At 42.2% G+C, this 22,442-nt stretch overlaps 4 protein-coding genes and 1 long non-coding RNA gene across 5 annotated transcripts; 1 reads left to right on the top strand and 4 right to left on the bottom strand.

The window, feature by feature from the left end:
- Nucleotides 1-2,104: 2,104 nt before the first annotated feature.
- On the bottom strand, nucleotides 2,105-5,895 carry LOC130701515 (uncharacterized). The gene is made up of 4 exons (XM_057523496.2): nucleotides 5,665-5,895; nucleotides 5,370-5,581; nucleotides 3,884-4,234; nucleotides 2,105-3,805 (listed from the first exon to the last, which is right to left on the bottom strand). Exon 4 carries the CDS (start codon nucleotides 3,802-3,804, stop codon nucleotides 2,602-2,604), a length of 1,203 nt encoding a protein of 400 aa, XP_057379479.1. The 5' UTR covers nucleotide 3,805; nucleotides 3,884-4,234; nucleotides 5,370-5,581; nucleotides 5,665-5,895; the 3' UTR covers nucleotides 2,105-2,601.
- A 121-nt stretch (nucleotides 5,896-6,016) lies between these two features.
- On the bottom strand, nucleotides 6,017-7,999 carry LOC130701508 (uncharacterized). The gene is made up of 2 exons (XM_057523484.2): nucleotides 7,094-7,999; nucleotides 6,017-7,028 (listed from the first exon to the last, which is right to left on the bottom strand). The coding sequence occupies exons 1-2, from the start codon at nucleotides 7,903-7,905 to the stop codon at nucleotides 6,233-6,235; spliced, it is 1,608 nt and encodes a 535-aa protein (XP_057379467.1). The 5' UTR covers nucleotides 7,906-7,999; the 3' UTR covers nucleotides 6,017-6,232.
- A 1,161-nt stretch (nucleotides 8,000-9,160) lies between these two features.
- Nucleotides 9,161-9,957, top strand: LOC130701544 (uncharacterized). The gene is made up of 3 exons (XR_009004077.2): nucleotides 9,161-9,316; nucleotides 9,525-9,578; nucleotides 9,643-9,957. It is a non-coding gene; the product is annotated as an uncharacterized LOC130701544 (long non-coding RNA).
- LOC130701502 (ribosome biogenesis protein BOP1 homolog) lies at nucleotides 9,480-12,948 on the bottom strand. The gene is made up of 10 exons (XM_057523471.1): nucleotides 12,814-12,948; nucleotides 12,410-12,733; nucleotides 12,197-12,348; nucleotides 11,918-12,138; nucleotides 11,294-11,857; nucleotides 11,021-11,233; nucleotides 10,681-10,958; nucleotides 10,521-10,620; nucleotides 10,251-10,446; nucleotides 9,480-10,187 (listed from the first exon to the last, which is right to left on the bottom strand). The coding sequence occupies exons 1-10, from the start codon at nucleotides 12,883-12,885 to the stop codon at nucleotides 10,034-10,036; spliced, it is 2,274 nt and encodes a 757-aa protein (XP_057379454.1). The 5' UTR covers nucleotides 12,886-12,948; the 3' UTR covers nucleotides 9,480-10,033.
- Nucleotides 12,949-13,097: 149 nt separating this feature from the next.
- LOC130701501 (protein charlatan-like) lies at nucleotides 13,098-21,050 on the bottom strand. Its single transcript, XM_057523470.2, has 6 exons — nucleotides 20,493-21,050; nucleotides 17,538-17,942; nucleotides 17,111-17,461; nucleotides 16,489-16,952; nucleotides 15,505-16,248; nucleotides 13,098-13,561 (listed from the first exon to the last, which is right to left on the bottom strand). The coding sequence occupies exons 1-6, from the start codon at nucleotides 20,544-20,546 to the stop codon at nucleotides 13,300-13,302; spliced, it is 2,280 nt and encodes a 759-aa protein (XP_057379453.1). The 5' UTR covers nucleotides 20,547-21,050; the 3' UTR covers nucleotides 13,098-13,299.
- Between the last annotated feature and the right edge of the window lie 1,392 nt (nucleotides 21,051-22,442).

Genomic DNA, 22,442 nt, shown 5'->3' with positions numbered 1-22,442 from the left:
CGGGGGCGGACGTATAAAAGAAGTTTTTCTCCCTCTCTCCTCTTTGTGTTATTTTATTAAAACTAAAAAATAAAAAATCAATCGAAACTGATGGCGCTTTATGACAGCCATCGATGCGCGGGAATTTTTGTAGCTTTCTTGTTTCTCCCCGATTAGAATCTTTCGCCCCTTCTCTCTTATTTTATTAACTGTGGGTGTCCATCCGGAAGCGTACGTTACTGCCACGGCTTTGCTAGTGCTCACCAGTGCGGAATAAAGCGCCAGAGGCGGGCGCCAGACTTAACTCTATATAGCCCGCCTTTCGCATACTAAACAGTATCCTTATTTCAAGCCAAAAGGGGGGGCCGTGGCGACAAGAAAGAAACAAGTCTTCCGCTCAATCGACTTTCAAGATGACCTCAATCACACATACGAAACCCTCACCACGCAAAACAGAAAATGGTCTCTTTTTTTTTTCTTACAATAAAAAAAAGGGAAGGACGGAGGGAGGGTTTTAGCACAGGACAAATCGATCCAACGCCCGGAATATTTGATGAGCTGTTTATCCGTGTTCGGTCAAGCGTTTTCTTATACCGTTTTTGGCCATTGGGTAAGAGAAAAGAAAAAAAAAAAGAAAAGAAAAGCAGTGTCGACGACATACTGAACAACTGACCGCGACCGCACAACCATCTGAACGACCGGCAATATGGGCGCATCGTGAAGTGGCCGCTGCTCGTGTTCTTCCCTCTTCAAGGCATTTGTGTAACACACAAAAGAAAAGTCAATGGATCGTGCACAATTGTCTGTGCCTCCCCTTATCTAGCGGTACGACACTGTGTGTTATATCGATCAGATTTTCATCCGAGGAATGAAAAAAAAAGGGGGAGAAAAGAAAATTATGCGAAGATGATCTCGAACAAAAACCGCATCTGGCAAATCAAAAGAGACAGACACGCAAGCGCGTGCAAAGCAGAGTAGAAAGCTTAAAGGGAGGATGATCGAAACAAACTTTAGGAAAAGTGTACGGATGACTTTATTATGCAATTTTATGCAAAAACCATTTAAAGGCGGGAGGAGTCGACATAAAAAAGGGGGAGAAAGCCGAGCTAGAGAGAGAGAGAGAGAGAGAGAGAGAGAAAGAGGTTGGATGAAATATACATGGGGACGTATGAATCACTATCATCTTGCACGCCGGAATAAAGGGAGCGGGAGGGAAAAGATTGTGCAGCGGCAGAACTGAGGGTTAGGTTAGAAAAAGAAAAAAAAAAAAAGAAATTTACGAGCGTATGGTCATTCGGCGTCAAGCAGTGGCGCCGTATTTGTGCCATTATGCAGAACAGCTTTGCTAGCTAGAGCTCGTTCGTTTGCTCGGTTTCAGTGTTGATAAAAATGCGAACGAATAACAGAGGGAAACGAGACACAACAACGCAAAAGGGGAAGGGAAGCTCTTTTTCCTTTTGCCTAGCTTACAAAAAATGGGGGGAGGAAAGCGAAGAAACAAAAAAATAAGTATATCTCTTTATTATGAGCTATGGCTGTGAGGTTACCCATATTGAAGACTATAATTCTCTAACAAAAGCAGACAGTCATGAATCATTCCTGTCTGCCATGACATTTCGCTAAGTCTGCTCTGTTTTGATAGTCTGAAGCAGCATGCCTCATACTTTATTCGGACCTGACAGATTTATTCAAGACCAACCCCATGTCTCTATTAGAGCACCTGTCACCAATGGCCTAAAGCAAAAGATGCTTTGGGATCGATATGGAGCGACAGCAATAAAATCGTTGGCATTGCCTAATGTGAAAGAGTACAAAAAACAAAAAAAAATTCTGTGACTTACCACGTTTGGGTGGGTGGGCATACATCAGAATTGCTCATCCATATTCCACACGCGTTTCGATCGTCTATCTTGTAATTCGTGGTGGATAATATTCTTAAATGTCAATCTTTTGCAAAATCTGCCACGTTTGAAATCACTTCACAAATTGGAACGTCAATAACAATCATTCAAGGCGCCAAACTGAAGCCATTTTGATAAATGTGAGTCCAACGTTGCAAAACGTTGATCAATTAATTACAACGCTTGCATTCGAAGAATTTTATTAAATAAAAAACTCAAAAAAATAGTTTTGGTGTCAATATATTTCCGAACGAACGGAATAAATACACAGCAACAATCAATTAGGAATGAAAATTGACTACACACATCTGTGATTGAGTTCAAAGGTGGACATGTTGCAGTTTACAGACCAATACAATGCACGAACCAGGTGTTCTCACCAGTAGGGAAGTCCAAGACACGATTATACTCTGTGAATGTCTTTGGCAACCAATTTCGAAAGGGAAACAATAACATAAATTGAAGAAGTAGACCATTTCCATTCCTCCATATCTGTATAATACAATGTTTAATCAACAATAACCTATTTAAAAATAAAAAGGGGGAAACAGAGAATCCAAAACACAAACGAAGCGATTTACAAAAATGATTCTTTCACAGATATACTTAGCCTAGAAAGCCATGAAAACAAAAACAAACAAAAAGTCACCACTTTATCGTTCACTAAACACAAACCCTCCGCTCAAAAATTAATTACATCATTTAAAATAAGAAAAAAAAATCACTTGGCTTCAAGTTCACGATCTTCGTGAGAGGTCATGTGTCGTGTCAGGTGATGGCGTTCACGAAAATTCTCTCCGCAGACGGGACATCGTAATTTCTCCTGTCTCTTTTGTCGCACAGGATCGGTATTAGCGTCGCGACGGTGCTGCGATCTCATGTGATAAACGAGATCAGACGTCATACGGAAGCTCAGGTTGCATTTAGCACAAACGTTCTGCGACGGTGCTGAAGCTAAACTGGCCGCCAGGGCAGCCGCCGGAATCTGATGAATCGGCGATGAAACGGGTTGCTGCTGTGCACCGACTGGTGTAGTGGCAAGTGTAGGAGCCGGAGGAGGTGGTGGTGGCGGCGCCATGCTGGAAGAATTAGGCCTAGAGAGCCGATGATCCAGCGCCGAATGAAAGGGAGGGGGACAATAACCAGCAGTCGGTCCAGATGAATCAGCCAAACGCATCGTCTTGTTAGCTGTAAAGAGATTGAAATCCTTCTCGGATTGTTGTTGCTGATAGAGCGACGCCTGGGCTCGTAGGTAATCCTCGATGAGATTATTGGCTCCATCTGGACGTCGGTCTGTCGTTTTCATCGGGTGTAAAAGGTTGTTGCCACCATTAGATTTCAAGGGCGGCTGTTGCTGGAAGAAGGATTGCTGGTGGGCAGCCATAGCGGCCGCTGCCGCCGCTGCAGCCGGATGACTAAACAGCGACATGGCCAATCCTTTGGCCGCCGTATTTTGTTGAAGTAATTGCAACGACAAAGTGGTGGCTATGGCCGGAAAAGAGAACGGATGATAATAGGACGGAGCGGATGCTACGGCTGCAGCGGCTGACATCATCATACTCAAATCAACCGGAAGGTTATTGCCCGTCGCGCTAGTAGTGCCACTGCTTCCTCCCGTTTCCGCTACAGAGTTATTATTGTTGTTGATTTTGCTCACTTTCTTAAAGGCGCTCTTTTGCGATCCGCTCACGACCGACGTTTGTTGCAATTTCTGATGGATCGTCGATTTCTCATCGACCGATTTCTTAGCGGCACATCTCAAATCCTCTTCCTGATCGTCGTCATCCGAACTCGTTTGATTATAGCGATTGTTTTCACTGACGCCTGTTAGAAAGGCCACATCAAAACTGCGTTTAGGCGTTGCCTGATTCTTCTGGATGCTGTTGGATTCGCGGCCGCTATCCAACGTCGTGTCCATGGTCATTCTAAAATTTATTTTTTTTTTATTTTCAAAACCAGAAATGAATTTTTAAAAATACTTACAAAGAAAGAAATTAAATTACCTCTTAATTGATGCTACACGCTAATCACGAAAGCCGAAGAAAAAACAAAAACAAGAAGGAATTTGGATTAGGTTAGTTTGTTGGTCGATCTGTGTAAGACAGCTGGGCGACGACTGAGACACAGCGGCGAGCTGCCACAGCACAAAAGTGATGAGGGATCGGACAAAGTGGTTGTGTGTGATCTAACATGTGCCAGTCGGAGCGCACAAGAGGGCGGGGCGTCGGCAAGCGGCTGCTCCCGCTCCCCCACTATAACACCATTGGACGCGTTTCTCCTCCTCCTTTCACTGCCTACTGTAACATACCGCCATCATCTTCAAGCGAAAGAAGAAAACGGGAGCCAGGTTGACCCTAAAAGAAATTCAAACATCTTTTAGGAGGAAATAAATAAAAATAAAACAAATATTTCAGTTACCCAGTACATATAACAATGGTTTTTACACGGTGATGTAAGCGAGTGCCATAAAATTCCAATCGATACATAAATATAGGAAAAAAATGGGGAAAGGTTGAAGTATTTATTCGTTCCGTGTTGGCCTGCATTAGATCCAACGCAGACCGTATGTCAACCTTTTTCTTTTTTTTTTTATTTGAAACCACTTGCGTAGGATATCGAACTCGGTCGGAGCTGTGTGTGTAGACATAGGGTATTTTAACAAAAGAGTGTCACGTGACATGCACTCTCTTTTATTATACATTGGGCCAAGTCCTTTACCACAATACTCGACGCTCCTCTTATGTGTGTAGCGAGAGGGAGAAGGAATAGTAGGAGGGATTTTAGGGCGCGACAGATGGCGGCCACTACATCGATGAAAGGCTCATTCAATCTACATCAGCGGTGAAGATCCGCGCTAATCAATTCACCGTCAAAATCGCATCGGATGAAAAACCAGGGCCGACAGATCATCAGACAAACGACATTTATTACATCTACCGAGGGCCATGGAGAAGATCAAAATAAAGTCGGGCTATCCGAAAACAAAAGGGCACAGGGAGATCATGCAGCATCACCCGTGGACCAGATGTTTGTAACTCGCTGCACTCGTTTGACGATAGGGTGTGTTAAGAGGGAATTGATTGAAACTTTCCTCCCCCTCACCCTCAACTTGAAATATATAAAAGACTTTAGGGAGGGAGCGTATGACTTTTCTTTGTGTCGTTTAAACATACGCGGTCTATGGAACGCCACAACGGAAAAGAAATAAAGTGTCCGATTGCACTCGACTCGCATATGCATATTACACGGCTTATTCAATAACATGAACAGCAGGTGTGTCTTTGCATACGGAACAAAAAAAATTTCTCGATAAGTATCAAATTTCAATTCATTTTTTTTTTTTTGGTCTAGGGTAGGGAAAGAGGAGGAGCGTGAAAAAAAAACGGATAGCCTAGAAATATATTGAGGTTGATAAATATTGGTGATATTACCTAGGTTGATGTTACGTAGGGGGAGGATTGAGAAAGCTTTCCTCCACCAAAACTGCACCTGTATGGTCGAGTGAACAAATCAGCCTTCTGCGGATGGAAAAATAGAAGAAAGATAGAAAATGGTCCAGTTGTTCTGTGCCACAAGAGGATAGGAGGCAATAAGCTTATATATACGGTGTGGAGGCAGATGCAATAACCGAGTGAAGCCGAGCGGATAATATCCTCCACATCAATCGACTGAGCGACACACACACAGAGTGAGTGAAGAACCTAAGAAAAAAAAAAGGAAGAAAGATCAACCAAACCGAGACCTATCGTGATATGCTCCTATGTTATTATTCTTGTTGTTTCACCTCTTGTGCGTGATGGAAACGCAGCAGCTCAGGTCTTCTTTTTTCTTCTATTGGGTAGAGAGATAGATGGTATTATATTTAGACTGAGAAAATTCTCACATGCTGCCCTTTTCTCACACATATGGGTGGTCGCACCCAGCACACATCAACTTCCATCATCCGGCCCACAACCACATCGCCACAGCATCTGACTGTTATTATCCTAAGCCTCCATGGCATATCATTTTAGAGACAATCTAGCTGACCAAAAAAAGAAAAAAACCAAAAAAAGAAAAGAAAAATTAGAAAAGCGTTGCCAGCATAAGTAATGATGTAATAGTTGCGCAAAAATATTCATAATTACCCAGCCGGAAGAGATTCAAATCATTCCTGAGAAATGGTTGGCAAAACGAAGCAGACATCTAGCGGAAGGAAATTCTACTTTGCATTTTTATTTGAAAAGGGCACCATAAATGGATACAGTGCAATTATTAAATTATTCTCTATCTAACACGAAACGTCTTCTAAATAACTGAGTTTATATTACAAAGAACTTTACTTATAAAAATATTTGTAAATATATAAAGACTCACAACCATATCAAAGATGTGGAAATCTCTTCAACGTCGATTTCTTGACTGGCCATACGACAAATTTGAATCAAAGTTTCCACTTGATACCTCTCTGCCATTTGCAATAGGGATTGACAGTTGGCTGATACTTGGAGCGTCCCCGTGTAAAGGAAGAAAAGGAATTCCCTGAAGACGTCAGAGGGAAAAGCGTCGTCAATCCGAATCTTTCCCGTGACAGCTTCTACCGTCGAAGTGTTGAACAACGTCGCAAACACTGGACTCCTTGCTGCAATAATGACTCGATGTGCTGCAAAAGTTTTATCGCCAACTAGAAACTTGACATCGGGTATGATCTCCAGTTGAAACATGTTCCATAAATCAATAGCGCGTAGACTATCGATCAGCTGATATCGATAATTTTCAACAGTTTCCTTGATCATTATGTCAAATCGGAAATCACACGGAACCACTAAATCGAAGAGCTCCCGGCCAAAGATGTACAAGGCCTTTTCGCCTCTTCGATCCATTCGGCAACAGTCAACTCCGTCGATGTAGCTGTCGACGTGGGATATCGATGTACCCGTTTTCTCAAGGTGGGAACAAGCCAGATAAAGGAAATGCTGTGGAGAAAGAAGAGTCGAGTGTTTAGTGACTGGATGATCTGCCAATCCTGCTCGGAACGCTCCATCATTGCGGAAATGCAAGAGATCTGAAGTGAACACCTGGTCGTTATCGGGCAATTCTTCTACTCGCCAAACGCATTCGACAACAGCGTAGTATTTTTGAAAAAACAATTGTGCTTCCGTCTTCTCTCTAAATGGAAGCATTCAAAAAAGTAAAGAAAAAAACAAATTTAATGTTTTTGTAAATTATCTTACTTGAGCTGAGGTTTCTTAGGGCAAATTTCAAAATCTGGTTTCATTGCCATAGCAAAAGATGTCAGTTGATTAGCATTGATATCTTGAACGGCCAATTGACATAGCGATTTCAACGTGCTCAACTGGTAACGTTCGGCCAATTGTAACACTTGTTCATTAATACCTTTTCGATTATTGACCTTGAAGATGCCAGTATAGAGAAATCGAAGAAACATTTCAAAAGCAATAGGATCGGTGTGTTCGATCTTGATACGGCTACCTTCAATCAAGGATTCTGACGCAAACAATCTTGGACTTCGAGCTACCAATATCGCCCGATGTGCTGAGTAAATATGATTTTTGACTGAGAATTCAATGTCAGTCCAGAGCTTGTTTTGGGCGGCAGTCCATAATTGTTCCGTAAATAAAACGTCAGACAATTGGTAATGATAGTGTTCCACAGTTTCGACGACGTGGACACCAAACGTGATAGTTTCTTGTTTCTGCCAATCACAGTCAACTTGTTTGATAAATAACTGTAAGTGATCAAGCTCTTCATTATGTTTAGCCTGCATGTGCCCATCCAAATCAGGTTTTCCTTTAATCTTGAGAGATACGTTTGCAATTTTAAAACCAGTTTTGTACAAGTTTGTGCAAATGAAATAAACCACTGTCTTTGAGTCTTGACCACCGACTCGTTTCAACGCAAATCGAAATGCTTTAAGTCCCATAAATTCCGCCATTTCTGTCATAATTGAGCATCTTACAGGAAAGTTTTTAAATTTCCAATGATAAATTAGAATCCTTCCAGATTCACGACAACCACCATCCATTCTGAGAATGACGTGGCAGTGTTATATCACGCACTGGACTAAACTTGAAAACAAAATTGGGGGTTACACTCACTTATAACGTTGGAAGCTCACTCAAAAAGTTGGCACTATAATTAGAAACGGGAGAACTCAAGTTGGCACTGACTTATGATGTAATACCAGATGCAGTTGCAGGCTCACAGCATGTGGCAAAAACAAAAGACGAAAGCCTGCACCCGCCAAAATAATGGAAGCCAACATTGCAAATTTAAAAAAACAAACAAAAAAAGATTAAAATACCATTTTTATTTGTATTTACAAATATCACTTTGGCATTTGCACACCAAACAATAAAGAAAACACAAAATAAAAATAAAATTCCAACGGAAAATAAAGTCTGTCGTCTGGAGTTTGCCAGTTGCATAATGTAACAAGACCCTGATGAATGTGGCTCGTGACGGCGTGAGAGAGCATGCACCGCAACGTGAATTCTGATTCTTCATTGTCATTCACTGCAAAAATGGTACGTTGCTCCGCACACAAGGTATTTGATCTCTCGGTCATGGTGCTCTAGGCAGACTACCAACATGTTTTCTCTTTTTCGTGAAAGGTTAACATTCTAATTTTCGCGTAGTCCTTCCTCCTATTTAAAAAAAATGAAACAACATTTTCCTTTAGAAATAGAAATACGAATGTAAATACGATCGTTACATAATATGAAAAGTATGTTAAAAAAGGTCAGAATGATGCGTGGCAATGGAATAGACAACTATTTTGATCCTCAATAAGTTGTGCGGATTAGTGCTTCGCATTGTACAAAAATTTTGCGTATTTTAGGCCATTGGCAATCTGCCGATGTTTACCACTTTGTAGTCTTGAACCTGAAACTTCTTCAGACTTTTGGACTTCACTCAGGATAAGAATAGAAGCTCTTTTTAAATACTGTCCTCGATTTCTCGTGCTAGTATATACCGCTTTCTTTCGGATTTGTCCACTACTACGTATTATTTTATTTCATTGTTTTGCTTAGCTTTTTTAAAAGTCAGTTCTTCCAAGCTAGAAAATGACATTCACATGCCTCATTGCTTGGCTATAGGGCTCGAAATAAACCAGACATTTCACACAGTTTGCGTTGTTATGGTTAAATACATAAGATTGGTGATAATGGCTGGCATTTTTTGTTTGATACGTAAATCCAGCTTTTTGCCCTTGGCGCCAGTTAAACCCGTTTTGTTACTAGGCAATGGCAGTATATCTAGCAACGTTGCGTAGCTTTGGAAACAGTTGAGTTTCGTCTGCGCTTAAAGCAGTTTCAAGGCCAGAAGTTCTTTTTTTTTTCTCCCGGGAAGGCCATATAATTTCCGCAAACCGAGCTTCCACGGTTAATTGTGGCTGGGATTTCCTCTTCGTTCGACCTGTATAATTTTAACAGGTATTTAACGAAATTTCTAATTTCTTGTTTGTGGTTTATGTAACTTTAATGGAGAACGAATTGAGGGATACTTGTCTTACCAGTTATCTTGTCACGTGCTTTCCTTATCGAATGGATTTGAATCACGTCCGTTTTAGGAGTGAAAGCGATGTGTTATTATTCGTCCTTACCTTTCCAGAGTTTTACACATTTTGATTCTGATGTTTAGGCTATGATTGTTCACCTTTCCCCTGTGAGAACAGCCTACAAATGGACCACTGGGGTAATTCTACTTCTAATCAGTTCAATGAACGTAAGTTTCTTGACATCATATCTTGTTGTATTAGTTTTCAAGATTGCGCCCTGAAGGATGGCCACCACATTTAACTGCAACTCTGATGGCAGTTACCGGCATTGGACTTTCCATGTTTAGTGTTGCACAGTTGTCCACTCTTCCAGTATCGCCACACAAAAAATATTTCCCAAGAGGACCATGGAATTGAAAATAGACCACAATTAGACCTGTTATTAAATTCTGACAATGAACAATGACCTTTCTTGGTGCCATGATTTTATCATTAAGTATCATACAATTGCTGGCTTATTTATCAATCCTGCACAATGTTTATAATCAACAAATACAACTTTAGTCTCCATTTCAACCTTAACTTTAAAAAAGAAACCATTTTTTATGAGGAGAATTCATGTAATAATCGTGTGCACACAGGGAGTAATGTCTTAAGTGTACAATCGAATCGTCCCGTCTGCTCCACTAGTAAACAACCAAGGTTGTGTTGGGTGGAAAAGAACATCAAAAACACCGAAATCGTCAAATTTGTCATGTCCACGCAGTTTCTTTAGCGGGACAATAGTTGGATTCTTCAACAAATCACTAGAATTGAGAAATCAAAAATTAAGTACTTGATAAATTGAAACAAATGACAACACTTCATACTTGTAGACCATGCCATGCGACACGATGGCAGAGCAATCGTCTGATCCAGAAGCGAAGAGTGGGTAGCGTTTGTGATAAGCCACAGCGCGAATTCCTAGGCCGTGATGTCTCAATCCTTGGTACGGTTTGGTGGATAAATCCAAATCGAACCAGAAAAGACGACGGTCGTAAGTTCCGACGAGAACGTTATCTCCACCTAAAGGAAAACATTTTATGATAAAATCTACATGGAAATATTGTTAATTATAGTGCATTTATCCCATTCCCTACCTGGATGAACTGCAAGCGATGAAATCCATTTAGCTCCCGTAATCAATTTTTTAGTTAGTTCTTGCTTCAGAAGATTGTAAACCCTAACGTGGCGTTGTGTCTACAAACACAGAGCACATTGAATTGGCAAAATAAAATTTAAATGATGAAGAGATATTACCGCAACAAATAGATAAGGTCTGATCGGGTGGAAAAGAGTGCACTGAACGAGACCCTTGGATTTGCTGAAAGGCAACTGTGATCTGCGTCTGGAAAGCTGATGGATCAGTACAGATCGGTTGTCACCTTCTGGCATAACAGAGGAGAAATAGTCGCCCTTTGAATGCCAGGCCACGTGTTTCACAGCCTTAAAGTGTGCGAGAATAACACGGAACCCGGCAGCCCACTGATCCTTGTCAGGCTCGTTCCATGTAAGAACAGCACGAACTCTTTGGGGAACTAAAAATAAAAAGCCTTATTAAAGCACGAAATTCGATCAATAAAGATAACGATATCCCTACTAAGATAATCTGTCTGTGCTGGCATTTCTTTGAGAATTTCATCTGTTTTAGCTTGAACAAGTCTGTCTCCAACACCGGGATTGATTAAATAAACATTATTATCAACTGCGGCAGCAACCAAGGCAATGGCAGAGTTCGGACACCACGAAACGCAACGAACCGTACCCTTTACTTCGAAAGTCTTAAAACAACGACCTGTAGCAACCTCCCATACTATGAAAGAAAAATAAATTATAATTAGTGACCTTAGCGTATAACGATTGATAAAAATACCTTTGATAGTTTGGTCATCCGAACCAGATAAAAGGAACTGTCCTGATGGATCGTGGCTGATAGTACGAACAAGACCTTTGTGTCCCTTGAAAATCATAGAACAAACGGTAGGGAACGGTTGAAGATCTCGCGGTTTGGGTAACTGCGGAACAAGGTCTTCCGGTTGGATAGTCAAACGCATCTTCTTTGCACGTGGACACAAGTACAGATCCAGGCAACGAACAAAGCGTTCACGAGCGAATCTGTCGTAAGCTGGAACTGCCCTCAGCGAGCTAAATCGCTTTGGAACAAAGGGAAATTTGCGTTGATAAGGGGTCTCTGATAAACGATTCCACTGCGCGATATCTCTTTGAGAGAAGGTGTATTCTGGAGGTGGATTGTACGACTCTGCGTGACCCGGAAGACGAGGTTTGGGGGCCGGGATGGGGTTTTCGATACGGCGAAGATCCTCCGCCTTGTCATCAGCATCCCAAAGCAGATAATACTTGTGTCGCTCAACAGACTGGTCTTTGGGCACACGAGGTTTCATCCAACCCATTTTTATGGCATGTACCATCCGACCGACTGGAAATCGGAGAAATATTGGTCAAAACGTAAGACACGCAAGTAAATTAATTGTATTACCTTTGATGGCTTCAATTCTTGAGGGAACAAAAGATCTTTTGTGTTCTGGTCTACCAGTAACAGGTGTTTCCATGACATCTTTGGTGAACCAATCAACCCATGGTTCATAAGGATTGTAGCTACCATCTGGTATTCTACTGCCCATCACATTTTTAATAAGTTCCACATCTTCATTACTAAGGATGACATCTTGACCAGTCTGTGGATCATATACTGTCCGCCTGTTTGGTTGCCATTATATTAGTCACTAGTTTAATTCAAATATGTTTGTGTGTTTACCATGACTCTGGGTTCTCCATTTTACGCAAGAAGTTGTCAATTTCATCTCCCCGCTTAGGTTTGAGGATGGGTTTGCCTTCCAAATCATAACCAATGTGGGGGTATTCATCATACCAGTTCATTGGAATGTTCCCCACAGTGTTTCTTAAGTCCTGAAGCAAGAAAGTTGTTCAGTAAAATGCAAGATGACCGTATTAGGTAATAAGACCGTACCTCCTCATCTGAAGAATCATATGCATACTCATCCTCTGCTGGTTTAGCTGGTTCTTCAATAGGTGCAGAGGACCCAACTTGTTCAATGGGAACAGCATTAGGTGCCACTTTATCATCGGAATCATCTTCACTGTCTTCATTAGTACTCATATCTTGTTCTTCATCATCATCCTCTTCGTCCTCGTCACTTGCTTCATCCCAGGATTCATCTACTTCGTCACCACTATCATCTTCCTCGTCATCTTCTAAACCTGAATATTCACTTGATTCTTCATCAGTGCTGTCATCGGCATTATCCGAGACTTGTGCTTCTATAATATCGTCCTATAAACAAGTTAAACACACGTCATGTACAAAATCTGAATTTAATCCTTTGCTCTATGAGCTATGCAATGGAGACTTACCAATTCTGCAGAATTTCCATTATTTTCCACGATTTCAAGGCGACGTTTACCGGATTTCGAAGCAGTCGCCATTTTCGTGGACCCACGTGTGTACAAATCAAAGCATTGCCAGATCGGGCATATCTAACTCTTGTTTCATTCCAATTTCCAAAATATCAATCATAAAATCCACTTAATCGATACATAAGAATATTTTTTAATTTTTTTTTTATTTTCACAAAGAATAAACATTAAGCGTAATTTTCTTAAATTATGAAACTAAACTTTAAAGAATTTGATTTAGAAGATAAAAAGAATCAGTTCAAAAGATATTTCAGAAATATTTGTTGGCATTCTCATTTCGCTTTCTATCATTAGCAAAAACGACCAATGAAGTTGAACGGATTAATCGAAGGCTACTTAGGTTAATTGTGCAGATACAAAGAAATATAGTGGTATAACAGATGCGATGGATTCTATTCCCGCATTCACCAGCCAGCCATCTCGTCAGTTCTGGCATTCGTCCATCGTATTCGAACGGTGGTGGTTCTCGGCCAAATGGGTGTGAATTAAATTGCCATCGGTGGTGCGGAATTCACACATTTCGCACTGGAGCAAAATTTGGTTCGGACGGTTTTCAATCCCCACTGGCAATTCCGTCGATCCTCTTTGATCCATGTGATCCATTGTTGCTTGATGGCTGTTGTCATTCGCCTTTTTCCCTTTGGCGCAGACGACATTTCGCTCCGGTTTGACTATAGGATTCTGACTAAAACAAACTCAATATCAAATGTCATTCCTAGTTTAAATCAGCATCATATTTTTTTTATCTATTCATGTGATTTAAGCCATTCGATTTATAGAAGTAAATTACCTACCTTCACTAAAATTAAGTTATGATGAACGATCTACTTGTTGTTTAACTTTTCCATCAGTTTACAAACAGGACAATCCAACCCAAAATATTTTGGCGAAGAAGCCAAAAATGTTGTTGTAAACAGGACCAAGCGACACAAAGATGTTAAACATTTTTCAACCCCCGAGTACATGTTCCAAAGCCAAATGGAGTTTACGAAAACTAAAGCTTGATGTGGCATGTGTGTTCCCAAAAAAAGGCTGCAGAAATATCAATAAGGTGCAACGCAAAGGAAAAAAACAAAAAAAAACGTGGGGAAACAAAAAGCAAATAAACAATTCAATAGACAAATAATGAATCGCGAAAGAAAAAAACGGATTTGTATTCTGTTCTGTGTGTGTGAAAACGATTTTTGTACATTTCAAAAAAAGGGAAGGGGAGCAAGTAATTGGAGGATATCAATATTGATTTCAAAGTCAATAAAAAAATCAACATTGAAAAACTTTATTATTTGATTTTTTACAACTGCATGGCGAAAAAAAAGAAAAGAATAATAGTACGATTAAACTTTGTTTGTTGTCTTTTTTTTCTCTCTCTTTGTATCAAATGACAATGATTTTTTAGTTTGTTTTACAGAGCTATAAAGCAATTTTCAACTTCCCTGCTCGGAGCTAATAACAATTTGGCTCGCACTACAAAGAATTTTTCACTAATTCCGAGTGCTAAATAATTATTCCTTTTTAGATTCAATTTTCTTTGTCTTTTTTTTTTTTTCGTTTTTAGTTTCTCTATCATAAATTTTTGCCAGGGTTTTTCATTCCCTAATCAAGAAAACACACACACACAGTCCCACGCACAAACACATTGGGGGCGCACAGTCACGGGCCGAAGGGAAACAAAAAAAAGGGGGAAAAGCGAAAAACGATAAAGAAGGTACAGGTAAATTGAAATCCACCAGGTGAGTCGATCCGTCAATTTCTAACAACACAATTTAAAAAAAAAAAAAAAAAAGGATTGTGGATTTTTAAAGCTGGTGAAACCAATAGTGTTAAGCCAAGTTTCGTGTCTCAAGCGAGTGATTTACCAACAAAGCAGCCCTTTTGCTCCGATTCTTTTTGAAAGATTTCTATAACTGTGTGAAATTGATGGATCGATTTTCATATAGTAACGTTCTTTTAAGTGAACAAGCAAAAAATGTACAAATAGGAAAGGGTTGAATTAGACATGCCCCCCCCTAACAAGCTCCCGCATTATTGTAACTACAATTGATTCTAGTAAAAAGGCGCCCATCTTTGTGTGTGTGTGTGTGTGTTTGCGAAACACCCGCACATTTTCCCTTAATTGTCTCAGGGCCAAAACGAACAGAACAAAAAAGAGCACGAATTAACCTCCCCGAGACACACAATGCGATAATAATGTGATTCTATAAGTGAAGTACCATTTAATTGCTGTAAAGAAAAAGAAAAACCGAGGGTTGAAATTCCTTTCTTTTGACCAAGGCTTTGAGTCTGAATGAACGCGGGAAATGAATGAAAAAGACAATTGTGATCCCCCCAACCAGAAAATAAAAGGTAATTAGGGAGTGTGCAAGGGAACGAATAGAAAGAAAAAGGCAAAACAAACTTTGGCTTCAACAAATGGTTGGCTGTTTTTCTCCTCCTACAGTAATTTTCATTTGCAAAATTGTCTAAATATAGTTCTGTAAGGCGGCAGGGGAGGCATGGATCTAATTACGCCCCGGATGTGTGATGTATGCGAATGAATGTAAGTGTGTGTGTTTGTGTGTCGATATATTTTTGGCGAAATAGTCAGGGGCTTTTTGCCTGCGTGTGATTTCTTTTTTATAAATTACTTACTGATGTTCACGCATGTGGTTGCTCAGCGCGTCCTGATCGTCGGCCAAAAAGTTGCACTTGCCGCAGATGCGCTTGTTGTGAACTTTGTGGACGTGCGTGGCCAGCCGTTCGGAGCGGGCCGCTTTGTAATCGCACAAGACGCAAAGGTAAGGTTTGATGTGGGTATTGAGATGGCGTTTGAGACACCAATTGTCCACCCCTCGCCAGGCGCAGTAGGTGCAGGCGTACAACTTTTCCTTCTTCTTCTTTTCACCACCTCCTCCACCCGACGCCTGAGACGATTGACCCGACGTCGCACTATTCGGCTGCTGACTCGTCGGTGTGGCGATCGTGTGAGTCGGTCGGACTAAGGCTTCCACCCCGAGTGTTGTGTAACTTTTGTAGGCTTGCGTAGGAGTCGGCTGACTTGGGAAGGCCGGCAAACCTAAATGAGGCTGATAGGCTGCTACAACAGTCGCTGCCGGACGCTGCACTGCCTGTTGTTGTTGTTGTTGTTGTTGCTGCTGTTGCTGTTGTTGCTGGTTGTTTTGACTGACCACAGTTTGGTTGGTTTGTTGTTGCTGTTGTTGTTGCTGTTGCACAGTGACGGCCGTGTAGAAAGGGATTTGGGTAGGCGGAACAGCTGCAGCAACAACCACGTGAGCAGCTGGTGCTTTAACGGCGACTGACGACGTGTGATGTCCGTGATCACCACCTCCTCCTCCGGCTGCTTTCTTAATCTTTTGCAAATCATACGCTGTATCCCTGCGTAAAGAAAACAATTCAAAAAGAACTCGAGAATAAGTAAGGTAAAAATCAAACGAAGAATCTTAATACACTTAGAACTATTTTTGTCGTCTTACGATAAACTATTTGCAAAGCTGAAAGAGATGTTCCAAAATAAAACTGATGGGATAGAGAATCAAAAAAAAAATTTTTTTTCAGTACAGCCGAGAGCGACAGAGAGAGAGGGAGTTAGGATTTTTTTTTTTCAGAGATGGATACCTATGCATGCGACTAAAGTGTTTTTTGCAGTGATCGGCCCGGTTAAACTGCTTGTCACAAATGAAGCACTGGAAAGGCTTCTCTTCACTATGAATCGTCTCGTGCCGCGTGTATAGGTCCCTCCGATCGGTGGCGTACGGACAATAAGGACAAGAGTACCGTTTGTCTCCACCGGCCGTTCCGTTGCCCGGCGACGGCAATTCGTCCTTGCTCTCGACGCGGTTCTTGAGCGCCAGAAGGTATTTGGTCACTTCCTCCAGCACGGGATTTTCGCGCCACAGAGAGCTGTCGGGGTTCTGTTCGTTGTGCTGGCGGGCCAGGTGCATCCGGATGCACCGCGCCCACGCCGAATTGTAGTGGCAGCGCGGGCACTGGAAGACGCGCAGGTTGGCGTGCGCTCCCAGCCAATGCTCTGCGATGCGGGCAAGGAAACCCACACAGCCGCAATCCAGGCACCGGAACAACTGTAACGATAAGAATAAAAACAAAATGTCAAAAGTTTTTGTCGTTTATCATCCCTCCCGATAAATTCCGGTACTTCAAAAAATAAAATTTAAAGGACACGTACGGAAATAAAAATGATAATACATTTTGATATTTCAGAAGTTGTGCGATAAATCACCTTGTGAGTTGCGTTATAAGAGGCCACTTTCGAAGAATTCCACGGTAGTAGGTCATCACTCTCCACCCACGTGGATTCGACCGGTTTACCGCTGCCTCCGGCCGCGTTGCTGTTTTGTTGCGCGGCGGCGGCGGCCGCAGCAGCCGCAGCAGCAGCCGCCGCTGCAGCCGCTGCTGCTTTTTTTAACTTGACGCTCATCTTGGGTTTCTTGGGTGGTGATGGATTAACATTTACATGCGGTGTCGCTTCCATCGTCACTTGCAAGACAGGACCACCCGTAGTTTGCACGATCAACGTGGGTCCGGTTGAAGCTCCTTGACCTCCCGTTTGATAGTGTCCGTCCTTGCCAACCTGTCATTTTTTTGGTAAAAATCCAACATATCATTTAATCAAAGAGATCCCTATTTGAATGTTAACGGTATCTTACCTGTTGATAGTCTAGATCCATCATACCCAATTCCCCTTGCGTATTGGCTTGTCCTTGCTGCTGACCCGCCCCTGCACCACCGGCTCCGGCTCCGTTCTGATCTGTTCCTTGTTGAACGATGCCTCCCGGTACTAGAGCTCCTTCACCGTAGAATTTTTTGGCGATTTCGTGAAACATGTCTTCGTAACAGTCCATTGGTACAACTGGTACGGGTGCTCCATCCATCGTCTTGGCCTGCACTTGAACAGAAGCTGTCGGAGCACGGGCCCCGCCGCCACTAGCAGGTGCTCCAGTGGTCACCGGAGTTCCGGCAACACCACCACTACCGGGTTGTGCCGGCACGAAGCAGGCCGCTGCCGGTTTCTGTTCCGATGTCAGGTAGCTCAGGTATAGAGGAAAGGCCATCTACAAGAAAACGTACACAAGGCAAGCACAAAAAAATGTCAAATTTCGTTTGCTTTGCTTTTTTTTCACTAAATTAGTTCACAATAACAACTGCGTCACGTGTGCGCAGACGCAAAAAAAAAAAAAAAATGAAACACGCATCCGACGAAATCAATGAAGCGAGGTCACATTAGCAGCCCCTCATTAACGTCAACTGCTCTTATGGATAACGTTGACAATGAGGTCAAACGAAATATTAAAAATGCAGTTGCAGGCATTTTGTTTCATTTTTTCTTCAATATTTTATGATGACGTAGGCATTCCAGAAATTTGATAACAATGTTTGTTTTATTGTTCTTCACGATACAGACGATAAGTTGTTCACGCAAGGGGAGATTCACCTAGTGGATCGTTGTAGTTCGCTTTACCACCACCCTCCAGATTCACGGTCCTCACGAGAAAAAAAAAGGAGTTGATGGGATGTCCGGAAAGAAACACACACACACAATCCTCTTGGTTGTTTTTTTTTTTTTGTTTTCTTTCTTCTCACTTGGACACAAGAGGGAGTTGTCTCTCTCCCTATAACCACCCCACCAACCTTCGTGAACGTGTTCGACCGCCTCCGCCGAAATCCTCCTCCGAGCTCACACACAGACTCACTGGACGGGTGGAGGAGGGAGAATAAGAAGGGGGAGAGAGGGGGAGAAAAGACTTGTCTCTCTCTCACTCTCCCAACGCCCGGAGAAGGGGGCTTCTTGTGTGTCTGTATACGGGCACCTCCACTCCGAAATGGCGGACTGCACAACAAGAGAGGGAAAATGAGAGAGAAGAGCTACATAGGAGCCCTCCCACTTCTCTCTGGGCTGTACACTGATCTCTCGGAGTAATGGCGGCCGAGATGGTGGTACACCCCAGCGAGATCTAACTTTCATACGACGGATTGTATTTTTTTGCCGACTTTCATTTTTCGTAATCATTTTCTGAGTCGTCATCACGAAGGTTTGTCCAGTTCAACTCTTCATGTAAACAAGCGTGACTGGACTAACCTCTTTTCATCTCCACTTGGCTAAAGGGGGCAACCAAATTCTACAGTTTACAACAGGTGGATTTTCCAAATTTTATCCACCTTATCTCATAGATTGTGAGCTTTTATCTATCCTCATAACTAAAAGTTCTAGAATACAGGATTCAACTAACGATTGTAACAAAGCGTGCTACATCACCAATCCGATCCCAGCAAAAATGAGAAACATTCGAAATTTCGCTTTCATCATACCCCCGTCATCCGTAAATAGTCGTGGCTGTGAGTATACCCCCATCATATGTGGCAGCCTTCTAAGGTATACGTGTGTGGGGTGTGTACGCCTCGCTGGGGGGACGCCATTGTAAGACCTTCTTTCCCTTCCCGACATTCGAGCAAGAGTGAGAAGTGGGAATGACCAAATTGTACACACACTCACTCACATACACACACACACACACACAGACGAGCACAACTTCCATAACCTACCAGATGATCATCACGATCATGAGTAAACAAATACGCGTGACGAACAATCGAACAAAGTGCTCGTGGGAGTGCAACATTTCGGGTGGCAGCAGAGACTTTATGGCAGCACGAGTTGGACCAAGAATCTTTTTCTTACCTCGGGTCTGTACATTGAATGCTTCGACGTCGTGACGCAGTTGACAATTTCGCATTCAACACTCGGTTTGATTAATTGTCAGACACACACTTTGATCTTTCGAGATTTGCCGAGGAATTTAGTTTTTTTTTAACACTAAAACAAAACGAAACAAGGACGAATTGGGTGGAATAAAAAAAAATAAAACGCGGGATCGAAAAAAACACACAGCACCGTTTTGGTGGCGGGAAGAACGGGTGGCTTTTTTTCCTCCTCCCCCCGTTCTCACTCCAACTCGAACTAACTCTCCCACCGCCACACCACCACCTCCTTACCCTCCCTCCTGCTTTTTTTTTCGAAACCCCGGAAACCAATGGCTAAAAAATAAAAGGAATGGGAGAGGTCCTCCCTCTCTTATTCGTTCTCCCAACCTATCCACCCACTAGCGCCATCACACAGCCCACATTGAACTATAGAACCCTTCTTTTCCTCCCCCTACCGCCTCATCGAACAAAATACCCGATTGTGTAATATTCCAAATCAACGTGTTTTTTTTTTAAATCAGTGACGCACCTTAACTCAATTGAGTTCCTCGTTATCCAATTAATTAAAAACCTGAACGTCCTTGAGCCAATTGCATGCCAAAGTGTCATTAATGTTAAATAGTCGTAAACCTCGTTCACAGATGGCGCTAACATTAAAAGCAGCCGAATTACGTTTTGCTCAACAAATGCAACAAAAAAGAGATCCCCACAAGAAAAGGGCTATTTCCACGATATTTCAGGGCGATCCGTTCAAGAAACACAACATTGGCGTTCGCAGTGAGCTAAGATAGAATACCAGGTTGGGAAACTACGCAATTGAAATTGTAGACCACGTGCCGCATGGTCGAAGCAACGTACCAACCAAGCAGATTATTCGAACTAAAAGAAGAGCAGTAGACTACCTGCAGCATCCTCCGTCGTTCCTTGTGATCCACAACTTGAGTCGATTCCGTCATGGTCACAGTGCACGTGTGGGCTTTTGCGGTCGATATACAACAAACACACGGCGACACCACTAAAGAAAGTACACACACACACACACACGCGCCCAAAACACACGGCTCACTCACATATCAGCTGTTGGTTAACAATAATAATTTGAAATTCATCATCTGCATCGCCAACTATGATCGTCACTCAACAACAGGTGGTAGAATGATGTGGTGGTACAGTGGTGACTGTGGAGTGCTGCTACAGATCGAACCATCTCATCCCCTGCCACAAATCTTCCCACCCCGATTCTTCTCTTTTCAAAAATACGAGATGAAAGCCATGCTGCCAGACCGTTCTCTGAAGAGCACTCTGTCGGCCATTGTAATTGTAATAAACATTTTTTTAAATCTTTTAATCCACAGGCAAAGTCAAATAATATCCAATAAAATTTTAGGGACACTAGAAACACTTGTTCAATTTCGTCTGCTGCTAATTGTATGCAAATCTTTTGCGCTACGTCGATCAACAAATCAGATTGAATTGTTTAAAAATAACACAAAATTCTTAGCTCGCACAAGCCATTATTTCCACGTCACACAAACAGCCAACATCTGAACGTATTCCGATCAGTGAAAATGGAAATAATTCAAATAGAAGAAGACTATCGCAACAACCGACTCTAGACGAACTGATGAACTGAAGTCGCTTGGTTCGTGTGGTCGTTCGTCGCCGTCGTCGTCAGTGGGTCCCGGCTTTTTTTTTTTTTTTTTTTTTTTTTTTTGGGTGGGAGGCTCACAAAAAGAGTGAGGGTGTATAGCGTGAGTAGTAGAGAGAGAGTGGGTGGATGGATGGGTTGGGTGGTGGAAGGTGGCCAGAAAGAGGAGAAAAAGGGGTGTGTACGAAGGCGCAACCGAAATAATATGAAAGGAGAGAGAGAGAGAGAGCTTTTGGAGTGTGTAGAGATATGGGGAGAGAGGAAGGGAGTCTTTTTTTTTTTTCTTTTCCTATTCACATCCCCACCCTCTCTCCGGACAACACGAACATGTTACGAGGGAGAAAAGAAGAGATGGGCGGAGTAGGGATGGAGAGTCTCCCCCTCCCCGCTGAAAAAAAAAAAGAAACGAACGAGAAAACCCTAAAAAATTAAAGAACCAACATCTATCTATCTCTTTCTTATTTATATATGCACGAAACATAAGCGCAAGGAAACAATTTTTTTTTTTGGGAGCCACTTTATGAGTTCAAACCATCGATCCGGCCTCCACCTACTCCCACCTAGATACCCCGTACACTACTTCGATCGCTTCCGGCTTCGAAATGTTATGATGTTCCAGCACGCCCGGCGTGTGTGTTGCTTTTTGGTGTGAGAGCCGCGAACATTACGTACGACATTTTCCAGCATAGTGTAGTGAACTTCTACTACACTCTCACTCTACTAGAGTGCTGTGTACGAGTGAGAAATGGACTTGGAGCGGAGGGTGGAGTAGGGAATAAAATGAGAAAAAAGGCGGCTGAAAGAAGAAGAAGAAGAAGAAAAAAAAAGGTAAGCTAGTCCATGTCGGTCGTCAAAACCCATCCAGTCGTTTCCCATCCTCCCCCATTCCTCCCCCAAAGGCTGCACGCCCCCACTCCTTTCTTCATCCCAACTCCCACTCTATCTTTTTCTTGTTCTTCTTCCATGTTAAAGAATATTCCACTCTGTGTGTATATATTTATCTATAAATATATTCAGCATTTCCCTTTCCGTCTTTTATCGTATCATCGGCTCCGATCGGCTCCAAGAAACAAGGGATTGCACGAGATTCTTTTCCGTGTCATGATTGTGTAGTCGAAAGTGGAAGCCTGAAAAGAAAATGGCTAAAGATGTTTCTAGTCTGTTACTTAAAAGAAGAAAAAAAACCTTTAGACGTCTGCAGAAC

Source organism: Daphnia carinata, chromosome 10, assembly GCF_022539665.2.
Source record: "Daphnia carinata strain CSIRO-1 chromosome 10, CSIRO_AGI_Dcar_HiC_V3, whole genome shotgun sequence".
Classification (NCBI taxonomy): Eukaryota; Metazoa; Arthropoda; class Branchiopoda; order Diplostraca; family Daphniidae; genus Daphnia; species Daphnia carinata.
This window is presented reverse-complemented; position numbering and strand designations above follow the sequence as displayed.